We start from the raw sequence: 12765 nt of genomic DNA, 5'->3' as shown, positions 1-12765 counted from the left end.
TGCAGTGTGCAGGAGGTCAGACTAGATGATCATGATGTTCCCTTCTGGCCTTAAACTCTATGAACCTCACTGAACATGACAAAGGCATGGCTGGAAACCAGTCTGGCTCCCCTGTGTGTTAGAATTGTTAAAATAGGTATTTAGAATTATAAAATATGTGTCTATTTCAGTATTTACGTGTTTGCTCTGAAACGTAAATCCACATAGTCATGGGAGAAGCATTACCAAGTGTGAAATACTAGTTTACCACAGGAGGTGTCATCTCCTGCCCAACAAAGGAAGGCCCATAGACATCAGACAAACCACTGTGGAACATCAGAGGACAAAAGACTTGGTTGATTGCTCCCCCTGCATCCCTGGAGAGGAGATGTGCAGGTGGGTTTGTCCCATCAGCTTGAACTCTTGGGGAAGGGATTAAAAGCCCTGACAAGAACGCTACTTGGACTCAGAGGAGCAAAAATTGCAAAGTATAAGCAAGGGATCCCCAGCTGCTGGTTAGCCTGGGTTAGCCGTAAAGGGCACACACCGCTTTGTTGCAAGTGTTGTCTTTGATATAGGATCTAAGGTACAATTGACCTGGGATAAATGACTGGTCCTTTGGGACTGGGAGTAACCTGAATATTATTGTGATTTTTGGTGTAAGGGACCATCCATCAAAAAGGCAGCTTACCTGGATGCCAAGATAGAGTGCCCAAGGGGACTGTCTGTCACTCCACGTTAAGGCTGTTACGGTGCTTGAGGAGCTCACACTTGATACTTGGTTGGTAAAATCTAAGCCTAGAACTCACAACCCGTTTGGGGTTTGTGCCCTGCTTCTTCGCAGTCTGCCCCGAGGTTGGTACTCTCACTTGTGAGCCACTCTGGACAGTTTGACAGGGACAAAAAGTCCAATTCTTGAAATATTTCATGTAATCAAAATTCTGAAATATTTTGATTTGGAAACTTCTAAACGATCTTCGCAATTGTTGGGCTGACTGCAAGTTACCTTGGCCTGTTGTTACAGAATGGTTCGGGGGGAGCTAGTAGTGAACTGGCTTTAACCGGCTGGGCTGGCTTGCAGCCACTCAACTAAATAAACAAGACAAGAAATAAGGAGGGCCTAAAAAGGTTAAGTGTGAAAATAGAAAACAGTAGTGTTTCCTGCTTGTGGGTCTACACGCCCCCCCTTAAAAAATAAAAATAAAAAACAGCTATGCAAATTGCTTTAGACAAACAGTCTCACCTGCGGATCCTGGCCTTGTGGGTGCCCAGAAATTCCCCCAACCTGAAGCAGCGCCTGCTACAGGTACAAGGCTGGAGGGTCCGGGACTGTCTGTAGCAGAAGGGGTGTAAGGATCGATGCTTGCTTGCTTGCTGAAAAGCACGTATTCAGTAACGCATAAAGGCCGAAAAGCTTATTCTACTTTAGCAATAAAACCAATTATACTTAAGCACCTGGTGTGGCTTCATTAAGTGCATCTGAGCCACCCCCCCCCCCTTGGCTCGACAGCAATATGAAACATTTTAATAATGTCCTAATATAATATACCTTAATCACAGTATCTATATATAGATATACACCTCCCCCGATATAACGCGATCCGATATAATACGAATTCGGATATAACGCGGTAAAGCAGCGCACTGGGGGGGTGGGGCTGCGCGCTCCAGCGGATCAAAGCAAGTTCAATATAACACGGTTTCACCTATAACGCGGTAAGATTTTTTGGCTCCCGCGGACAGCTTTATATCGGGGTAGAGGTGTATATTAAATATGATTGTAAACATAATGCATGCAAGTGAATTACATTAATTATTAAATAGCATAAATCTAAAATATTAAATCTAAATGAGTCAAAAAGAAACAAGAAAGTGAAAACAAAATACTCCAGTTTGATTTCAGATGTTTCCAAACTTTTTTTTTTTTTATCAAAAATGTAGTCGAATTCAACATATTTCCAGGAAACATTTTGGTTATGTCAAAGCACTTTCCGAAAACTGCTTAGATGACATTTTTTGACCAACTTTACTAATTATACCGTGCCATCCTATAGCACCTTCTCTCCCAGGCTTTTGGAGCGTTACAAACAGTACTGCTAACTCCACGCACTCAAAAATCACAAGTTTGGTCTGCAAATCATGAGCTTTGTTTAAGAAAACCCCCAAAACGTATTTTGGGCCTTTTCCTTTGCCTTCTAGTTTCTGAGCCTAGGAACCCCACTTGGGTCGTTTTTAAGCTATTTTCTGCAACCATGAAGGCTAAAATCTACTTTAAAAACAAAACAGATTCTCACTGTGCCAGGACTTTGCAGCCTTAAGAAAAACACCAAATATCACGAAATGCATGAGAAAACCAAGAGAGTTGGCAGCTCTTCAGCTATTAAGATTCACAGCTCTGTTTTACACACTGAAAATTGAGGCACAGAGAAATTGTCTTGTCCAGCTGACGTAGCAGGTCAGTGGAAAAGTGAGGCATAGAACCCAGGAGTCCTGACTCCTATTTCCCAGTTCTCTTAGTTAAAATTACCTTTCAAGCAAACCCAGAGGAAGTCAATGGATATCTTTAGTGTCTACCCAGCGGCTTACATTCATTCCTTTGTTTAAAGTCAGACTGCTCCCATTCAGGCCGGCCCCAGAGTGGTTGGTGCCATGCAGCAGTTGTGCACCGTAAGAATGCAGGAGAATGCCAGTCTGTTCATGGCCCTTCGACAGGCTGCCAAATAACGCCTCCACAGGCTGGATCTGCTCCCGGGGCCGCTGCTCTGTGTACTGTACAGGCCTTAGTGTTGTGCAGCACAGGGAGAAACAAGGAGCTCTGCCGCTTGAACCCTGCCAACCCTCAGGTAACTGGGACTTCCTCCCCTAGGGCACATCACCGATCCCCTCAGTCCTGTTCAACAGGAATCTTCCATCCAAATGTCTCTGATCTCCCTCTCCAGACCACCCTCCCCCCGACATACTCTCTGAATCCCTGTTCCCATCCAATGTGTATGTGGCTCAACAACTCGGGTGCAGTCCTGGGGCAGTTTCATATTGACTCAGGGGCATTGCATCCAGCGGATCCAATGGGATGGCTTTACAGAGTGCCTGAGATGCACTTACCTCTGCCTGGGAGTTTGGGGGCATGTCATGGGAGAGGGGAGTCGGAGCCCGGTCTATATGTTGATGGGCTTCTTTAAGGAGGATCAGCCCACCTGGAAATAATCAACTGCCTACGTGGCTGGTTGGCAGCCAATTGGCTAATGAACACCTGCACCAGAACTCAGTTGGGGGAAGGTGCTCCCAGAGAGAGGAGGCTCCTAAGAAGACATGCTCCCAGGGAACAGAGCAGGAGAGCTACCGGGGAAAGGCACTTTGGCAGACAGCTGCAGGAGCCCTAGCCTGTAGGGAGCCAGAGGGGACTCTGCATCAGCCACAGACTGGGGGGGGAGCGGCAGAAGGAGCCAGCATCTCTAGGCAGAAAGCTCTGGAAGACGTCGCTCTGTGAAAGGGGGGCCTGGAGGCAGATGAAGGTAGGAAATGGCAGTAACAGACCGTCGCTGCTTAATACAGGGTCTGTGGGCTGGAACCCAGAGTAGAGGGAGGGCCTGGGGTTCCCTAATAGCCTCAAGGGAGGGGATGTAAAAAAACTACCCTGATGCAAAGGGGGGGGTGGTGCGGACAAGGACTATCGGGGTTAAGGTGGGGCTGATGTCTGGGGATGAAGTCTCCCTTTATTGACTCTGACCTGGCCTGAGAGCGGAGTCATGAAAAGGGGCCTCAGAGTAGCTGTTGACCGAGTGCCACTTGAAGACGCTGCTGTGCCGTGCTCAGCCATAGGGGGGCCGTACCAGCCAGTGAAAGAGCCCCCCCACTGGGCATCACCAGTGGATGACTGAGGACAGTCCCCCACAGCGCACTGGGTGAGGCAACCCTGTGTCCCCAAAAGACCATAAGGCGTCACGGCACCGTTGAGGTTCAGTAGCAGAATCCAGGCAAAGAGAGTGCAAAGGCGCCTGGAATATTGCTCCTTCCAAATCCTGCCTCCCGGCCACCGTCCTGCCAGCCCAAGGCGGCTGCACGTCCGACCTTGTTCTGGACCTTTGAACAAGTCTCTGGATGTGTGTATTGGAGAGGCAGGGGTGTGCGTGCATCGTCTCAGTGTGAGCCGGCGCGGGGGGGTGTTTGAGAGCACCCTTCTCTTTGCTTTACCCTCAGGATCTGCAGAAGGGCTGGATTTAGCGGAAAGAATTCCCATTAGTCTGGAAGGATTATTTATGTTTTCATTAATAAGTGACAGGCGTGTGATGTCCCTGCCATCAAGTTAATGGACTCGGCCGTCCGCGGAGGTGGCTGCAGCATAGCCAGGAATGGTGCAAACCCACAATTTTTCTTTAGCTCCAGTAACATGGGGAGGTGGACTCCCCGCCCCTCTCCCCATGGAGTGCAACTATCATGCTCTGCTGGCAGCAAGTATGTAAATTAATCCTGTGCATGGGCTGGAATTTGTTAAACACGTTGGATCCAATGAAATCCTGGTGGAACTCTACTGGCCGCTCTGGAGTTTCCACTGAGGATGAATTTGGCCCCTTTCTTGTCTCAGTGACATGGCATTTTTGCCCAAGGCCCAGCTTGTTTCATTCTGTCAATGGTGTTTTTTCAGCATTTTTCTTTGTTTTTGTTTTCACCCCTCTCCATATAACATTTTTTTTTTCTCGCTGAGCCTTCTGCCAGCAGAAGGAAATGTAGAATGCATCCTCTGGAGAAAAGGGTACGGCAGTGGACTGTTCCCCATGAGGCATGTGTGGGAGTGGGGTAACCCAAAGGAGGGTAAATCATTTGCAGTATAGCCTCGAGGGAGAACGAAGAGGGGATGGGGGTGTAGAAGGAACCACTAACCTCCTTTAGAAAGGTCAGCCCTAAAGACTGGAAACAGCCAACAAAGGAGATGAGAGGATGGTGCAGAGAGGCTGGACTCAACGGTAGGGCTTCGACTTGACCTGTCTGGGAGTCAGATTTACGGCATAGAGGCTCTTTAGTGAGAGTGGACTCGATTGCCATAAATGTCTGTAATTCCCATTGATGCCTGTGGCCATCTCTAAGTTGCCAGGGGTTACAGATGGATACAAGATTGACATCTTGGCTAGGCCCAGGATTTGTGGGGGGGGGTGGCATTTTGCCACCCTCGGCGGCAATTTGGCGGCCGGGGGGGTCTGCTCTTCAGTGGTAATTCTGCGGCGGATCCTTCACTAGCTCCAGTACCCGCCGCCGCCGTGCCCCGAAGACCGGGAGCGCGGAAGGACCCTCCCGCTGCAGAATTGCCAACGGCGACCAAGAGCGCGGAAGGACCCCCGCCTAGGGCGCCGCTCCTGGGTGTGTACCCCTTGTACCTGGTACATGAGAGTTACAGAGCTGGCTGGAGTCTGGCTCTTTAGCTCAAGCTGTAGAGACTCATGCCTTTCGCTCTGGGGTTCCCCAGTTCAGTCTCAAGTGTGACAGCCAGGATAGTGCCCATCCCACAGGGCTGGCCTTACCATGAGGCAAACTGAGGCAGCTGCTTCAGGTGCCAGACTGAGGGGGGCGCCACTAGGACCCAGAATTTCAAAGTTTTGGCCCAAGCGAGGGGGCACGGGGACGTCATTTGAGCTCCCCGCCTCAGGTGCCAAAATGTTGTGGGCCGGCCCTGCCATCACAGGTACAAGCCTGGGTGAATTTTGTGAGGGGGTCGTGAGGGGGGCCAAACTCCTGTGTGGGTTTCATGGACAGTTGTAGGGTGTCGCTGGAAAAGGGTGGGGGAAAGAATCCTGGCACTGGTCCACTCTGCCGTGCCACTTGGCCTCGCTAGCCTCTTCTGCCTTCCCTTCATCTCTGCTGGCAGGGAGCGAAGGCGCCTGGCTGATTTATTCAGATTAAGTGCAACAATTCCTCACTTGTCAATTAGAGGGTGGTGGTTGTTGTTTTTTTTTGGTCTGCCACACTACTTAGATCAAACTCCATCTGTTGAGCCCATACCAGCAATTGCTTTGCCTTGCAGTGCTCCGGGGGGTGGGGGGAGAGGCTGGCTGCCTGCTCCTTGAAATGTGCAAGATACCAGAGTGGAGATGATCTTTGAGCACTGGGATTCTTCCCCCTCCCAGACCCAGACAGATGAGTGAATGTGGTAGGGGAGGGGTCATTTTGCAACTAGCCGACAGCTGGGATTTTCCTTCTGTGAGGATAACACCTCCCTGCACTTGGCATCCACTCCAATGACAGACATTCGAACAGATGCCTCTGGATTGATGCGCCTGTACAGTGCCTAGATGGGGCACAATCACGGCCTCACTGATCATGCCTGTCAGCTGAACAAAGGATGTGGAAGGGCCATGACCTTTACAATACTTAGCGAGCTGAAGAGTCCCTCTCATGTCTCATCTAAACCCCCTCTAATCTCTCGCCCGGCCTCCTTCCAGGAAATAAGCCTTCTCCCCGCAGTTCCTAAGATCGCTGTGCTACTCGCGCATGTTACATACTACACAGCCCCAAGGTTCGAAGAAATTGCCATCTGTTCACAGGGAGGCTTTGCGGCTGCAGTCTCAGTCCCCAGGCAGCTGCAAGAGGAGGTGAGAACTCAGACCAAGCAACTGAGTCACTTGGGAAAGCGGGATAATGTCCCACCCCTTCACTGTTTGCTGTGGCCTGTGTATTCCCATCCGGTATTACCCACCTGCAGTGCCTCTCCCTGGCCCCTGCCTCTGGAAATGGGCACCGTCCCTTCTCCCTTCCCCTACTTACACAAACACCGCAGCAGAGCTGTCCGGGGTCCCTTGAAAGGGGAGCCTAAGCCTTCTCTACTCTGACCTATTGCATCATTGCTCCTTGATGGGTCTCATTTTAAATTGTATTTGGGGCAGCACAGTGGTGCAATGCCCGATGTGCATCCAGGACTTGAAAGCTTTCCTCCCAGGGGTGTGTGTGTGTGTGTGTGTGTGTGTGTATGTATGTATGTAACCCTTCCCAGCTCATCTGCTGCTGCTCGCTAGAGAGTCCTGCAGCTTCCAGACAGGAGTGGGAAAAGGCCTCCTACATTCACCCAAACCCTTTTCAGGGCCCTGGAGAGGAACTTGAGGTTGCCCAGTGCATAGTGCAGCTAGCCCTTGTGCATACAGATCTCTGCTAATACTGACAGCATTGAGCATGCAGCCAAGGCAGTAGCTGGGGGGGCGGGTCTAGGGTGACCAGACGTCCCGATAAAATCGGGACTGTCCCAATTTTTAGGTGTTTGTCCCGCGTCCCGATCAATGTTTGTTTGGGACGCAATTTGTCCCGATATTTCGCACTCCTGGGTTTGTTTTGTTTTGTTCCGCTGGCGGGACTCCGCTTTTTTTCCCCATTCTTCTTTTTTTGCTCCGCTGGTGGGATTCCACCCCCCCCCATGTGTCCCGATATTTTCTTCATCCCATCTGGTCATCCTAGGGGGGGCACCCCCTGGAAATCATGGGAGATGCTTTGAGGGTTTGCTGATGTCAGGCATCTTCAACTGCTGTACCTCGGGGGCTGGAGCAAGTGGGGGTGGGGAGGGGTCTTGCAAAGGAGAAAGCCTTTTAGCGCGGCTTAAACAGACCTGTGCTGGAAACCTTGGTGGAAGGCCCACATAGATGGAGCACTGCCTTTGGGGGAGGGAGGGCATGAAAGCAGATTTCCCTGTGATAGGATAATATCGGCAGGGAGGGAGGGTCCAGGGTGACCAGACAGCAAGTGTGAAAAATCGGGACGGGGTGGGGGGTAATAGGAGCCTATATAAGAAAAAGACCCAAAAATCAGTACTGTCCCTATAAAATCAGGACATCTGGTCACCCTAGGTCACTGTGTCTGCTGGCTCGGGGCTCCTCATCAGGGTTCTTGGGAGTCAAAGCAAGGGAAGGGCTCGCACTCTGGTGTGGCTGCTTGCTTGTATTAACAGCCCAGCACTGGCCTGTAACAGACACGGCCTTTCCATCGAGACTGATGTCTCGGAGCTCTAATGCTGGGGCTGCTTGGAGATTGGCAATCCCGCCTCCCTCAGAGACAGCCCCTGCCTGCTGGGTCTCACCCCATCCCGGAGCTGCAGCTGTCTGCATTGATAAGCCTGCTCCGGAATGGGAGCTCTTTAGAAGTTGGGTATTTGGAAGTTTTGGGTGCGTTATCTCTGGCTCCGGTGAAACCTCTTCAAAGGAACAGGGAATCATCAACATGTCCAGCAGCTAATGGTATTAGGAACAGTGCTGTCACCCCGCTGAGTGTGAAATTATACTGCCAGCAACAGAAGGGCAGAGCAGACCCTGATTACATCCGAGCCCAAGGGAGAGGGACCTGTCGCCACATGGGACTGGACTGAAAGTGCCCAGATACTTTATCTCCTTCCCAATCACTTCTAGACCCTCCTTCCCTCTTCCTTCACCCCCCCCCTCCTCCTTCCTGCCCACATCCTCCACTCACAAGCTCTTGCTTCCTGGGGAATTGCCCTCTGCTCCTTGAACGTGTTGTGGATGCCAGTGCAAACGTGTATGGCTCAAGAGACCTGTCGCGGGCTGGTTTGGGTGCATGTACAGCTTGGGCGAGAGTGCCCTGCAAGCAGGGGAAAAGGACCCTAGCATCAATGTCACATGCATCCTCATTCCCCTCCCTCCCATCCCCTGTGCGTGTAATTTTTGGAGCCTTCTCTCTCTCTCTCTGTCCACAGGAGTCTCAGCATTTAAGCTGAATCCTTGGCTGGGTTCACAGGCTCCTCGTCCTGCATGAGCGCCTTCCTATTCCCTGTTAAAATGGACTCTGCCCCATGCTGGCAAGAGAATTGGAGTCCATGGCCCATGGCAGTTACAGATCCCAAGCACCCCGGGTGCCAGAGTATTTCCAATTAAAATACATATCTGATGCATCTCAGTGCCGGGGAAGAGCAGCGGGTTAATGCGTTGGCCTTTTAATCCCGGCCGCCCAGTATAAACTCGAAAGCACTAGCGCGAATGAGCTTCGCCAATTCACTTCCCCAGCTGACATTTGTCCGCAGTGCCAAACCGCTGCACCCTTCAGCAGAACACAGCACAACTGGGACCCTCTGCTTAGGAGAGGAGCGTGGTTACAGAAACGCAGGGGATCGGCAGAGCTGGGTGGGGGGGTGAAGGAGGGAGTTGGGGTGCTGCGGGTCAGGATATGACGTTTGATTGGCAGAGCTGTTCTAGGAGAAGCACCTCTGCCTGGCATTAGCCCAGCCATATGCCATGCGGGACAGGCAGTGAGTGTCCAGATCCTATGGTGACCAGACAGCAAATGTGAAAAATCGGGACGGGGGTGGGGGGTAATAGGAGCCTATATAAGAAAAAGACCCCAAAATCGGGACTGTCCTGATAAAATCGGGACATCTGGTCACCCTACCAGATCCAGACCATGAGGAGGGCACTACGATAGAGACGATATTGCATGTCATAGCGAATGGAAGAACGCAAAGCCAGGAAGGACCGAAACAAAGCCTAAAGAGTGAGCCAACCAGGGCTTGGGTGAGGTGGGCCAACACTGGGTGTGTGCATGGCCCAGTGAGTTGCCCAGCAGATGGCAAGGATGGTGGTGCAGCCTTTAATGCCAAGGAGCCCCCAAAGTGTCTAGAAGAAGGCAAGGGAAATGTCCTGCGTGGGAGCTGTCTATGGGCAGTTTATTCCTAGGGCTGGTGACCTGTGCCAACTCCAAAGCAGGCCAGAACCCTGAGGTTTGGATGGCTTGTGGAACTGATAACAAGAAGACAATGTGAAATTCAAAATGGACGCAGGAGCAGAGGCCACTGTTCTGCTGATGAGCATATTTAAGGAAATATCAAGGAACAAACAACTTGCCCAAACCTGGGTGACTCTGTAGCCGTTGAAGAGGCCTGCACAAGGCTGGCTTGGTACTGGAATTCACCATGCTTGTGTGCTAGTGGTTGCATTATTTCCTATACTTGCCCGCTTCTCTGCAGGCATGACTTGCTGGTGCATTAGATGGAGTAATTCTAATTTCTTTACATTGCGACTTCTTAGGGTGTGTGTGTGGGAGTGTGTGTGTGTGTGTGTGTGTGTGTGTGTAAGGGCAACGGTCCTTTAAATACGGAGAAACGTTCCCTCGGTATGTGGCATGGCAGGGCCCTGTTTTCCACGCTCAGCCGCTGTCACTCCCCAATGGAATTTGGAAGGAGGGGATTTTCTGCTGGTGCCTGTTCGGTTTGGGAAGCCATTGTTGCTCCCGGTGGGCCAGTAGAAAATGTACAGAACTTAGCTTTGGGTTTGGGTTTGCCGCACATGCGTGTCTAGGCTGGGATCCGACCCTGCTGGTCCCTCATGAGTGTCAGTTCAAAAGAACCTAGAACCTCAATGTGAAACTTGGGCAAAATCCCTGTGTTCCACTTGGCTTGAAGCGGTGAACATCTCATCGCTTTGCAAATCTACAAATCAGCCCCGGCTTTATGTGTACCTAGGCCCTGCTTCTCTCGAAAAGCTTGCACAACTTCGGTTCATCTGGAAGTTCCCTCGTCTGAGCCCGGGAAAGTGCAGTCTCACTTAGGGTTTCCTACGACTGTACTATCAATGGCCGGTGTTAGAAGAGTTCATGGTCTAGGAGAGTGTAAAGACACTTACAAACCAGGCAGGATTGTGCCCAGCACTAGGTGAGGGCAAGTGGGGAGGGCAGCACAAAGAAACTTTCCCTTTCCCTCGCTCCTCTGATCATGGAATAGGTACAATCTGGTCCTTGCGCTCAGGGGAATGCCAGGTATCCACAAGGTTGGTGCTGAAGGATGGCCATTCTGGGCCAGACCAAAGGTCCCTCTATCCCAGTATCCTGTCTTCTGACAGTGGTCAATGCCAGGTGCTTCAGAGGGAATGAACAGAACAGGTAATCATCAAGTGATCCATGCCCTGTTGCCGATCCCCTGGCAGAGGTTAGGGACCCATCCCTGCCCATCCTGGCTAATAGCCATTGATCGACCTGTCCTCCAGGAACTTAACGGCACTCCCAAAATAGGTGGGTAGAAGGTGGGGCCATGATGACACCCCGCCTGCAGAAATGGGTGGGCCCAGACAGGGGCATGAGCTGTTCCTTTGCAGCAGGCACGCTCTCTGGAGTCAGGCGCATTGGAAGTGTCCTGCAGCCCTGCTGGGCAATGTGGCTGCAGGACTCTCACAATGCAGGTGTGTGCCTGAGAAGTGCAGTGAATGGCCTGAAATGTCTGAAAGGGTTTCAGTCTCATGCCCCTTGTCTGCATTGGGAAGCCCTGTCGCCTGACTGGCATGAGGCGACTTGACAGATCTGAGCTTTTGTTTCCAAATGACCAGTGCTGCCCATTGCCTTGGCTCCGGGTGGGTGGGTGCCCCAGGGGCCGGCGCTGTTTAGGAAGTGCCTCAGCGCTCGATGTCCGCACGTCTTTTAACCTTCACCCCCTTGCCCACGTTGTAGCTGCTGAGGCAACGCAGGAGACGGTGGAGTCCTTGATGCAGAAGTTCAAGGAGAGTTTCCGCACCAACACGCCCATTGAGATCGGCCAGCTCCAGCCGGCCCTGCGCAGCACGTCGATGGGGAGGCGGAAACGCAGGAGCAGACCCCGAGGTAGGAACCCCCCTTTTGGAGTGATGTCACACTTCCTCCTCCTGTACCATGGAACTGGTCATGAGTACGGAGACCCGTGCTTTCCAGAGGCCAATGCACGAGCCTGTGGCAAGCCGGGAGGGGCTGCATAGGGCTCTGCTGGGGCGCTCTGCTCACTTGACCACATGGGGAAACATAAACTTTGAGAAAAGAACAGGAGTACTTGTGGCACCTTAGAGACTAACAAATTTATTAGAGCATAAGCTTTCGTGGACTACAGCCCACTTCTTCGGATGCATACATAAACTTTGAGGTGTCACAAAGTCCCTCCATAGCTTGGTGAGGGAGTCAGCCCCCACCCTGAGAGGATGTGCCTCAGATTGTAACAGGCAGTTGGGGTGGTAGTGGTTGTGAATGAGGTTGGCCCATGTCTCAAATCTGATTCATTCTGGGCCTGATCCTGATTGGTGCTGATTGTCCCTTCCAACTCGATGAGCACTTTCACCTCTTCTTGAAGCTGGCAATAGCTGAGGGCACCTAGCACCTCTCAGGATCAGGCCTATAATGTTAGTCCTTAAAGTTATGATCCCCACGGACGAAGCCGTGTGTAGGAACGGGAGTTACGGGTAAATGAAATTCAGATTTTGTGCAAATCTTTTTGTTGTTTGGGGGCAAAATGGATTTCTGATCACCCAAAATTCACGTCATTGGATTTCCTCTGTGTTGCACAATTGCCAATCTTTGACCGATAGAAATAAAAGGGGGAAAACAGGGGCATGCCACATAGTTCCACTATGGCTGCGGAGATGGCTTCAGACAGACTGGGGGAAAGTGTGTGTTTGTTTTAGAATAATGGTGTGAGAATTAGCATGTACAATGTAGCATGTTTATATGGATTTCAAAGCATAATATAATATGGCCTGACAGTATGGTTTGGTTCGTGGCACTGTTTGTCATGCCCCCCATGCCCCTGCGCAAACGTTCTAGAATGTGACTAGTTGTGACCCTGCTCTTAGAACTTGTCAGGAGGGGTAGTTTTATACTCAACAGCAGGGGGCGATGTTGCTCTTCATTGTGATATAGGTTCCTGGTTACTCTGCATTGTGGGCCTTGTACGTTACCACACATACAGTTGGTGCCCAGCTGCTAATAACCCAGTGGCAGAACATTAACCCCCAGAGATGTCACACGGTCCCTCATGCATCAGCAACTGGCTATTTACTGACTCGGGATGAAATGTTG

At 51.2% G+C, this 12765-nt stretch overlaps 1 protein-coding gene across 4 annotated transcripts in view; it reads left to right on the top strand.

Annotated features, from left to right (window-relative positions):
- The window catches only part of ASTN2 (astrotactin 2), a 631841-nt gene that overhangs the window by 175904 nt on the left and 443172 nt on the right, over positions 1–12765 (top strand). For 2 of the 4 annotated variants that reach the window (XM_065572253.1, XM_065572254.1), the window contains exon 4: positions 11395–11544. The exons of 1 other annotated variant lie outside the window; for it this stretch is intronic. In XM_065572253.1, coding sequence (XP_065428325.1) covers positions 11395–11544 — 150 coding nt within the window. Of the gene's footprint in view, positions 1–3253; positions 3492–11394; positions 11545–12765 lie in introns of those variants that run through there. One more of the 4 variants, XM_065572256.1, reaches the window with a different exon arrangement.

Source organism: Chrysemys picta, chromosome 18 (assembly GCF_011386835.1).
Source record: "Chrysemys picta bellii isolate R12L10 chromosome 18, ASM1138683v2, whole genome shotgun sequence".
NCBI classification, from domain to species: Eukaryota; Metazoa; Chordata; order Testudines; family Emydidae; genus Chrysemys; species Chrysemys picta.
Note: the sequence above shows the minus strand (reverse complement) of the source record. Positions and strands in the feature narration are given on the sequence as shown.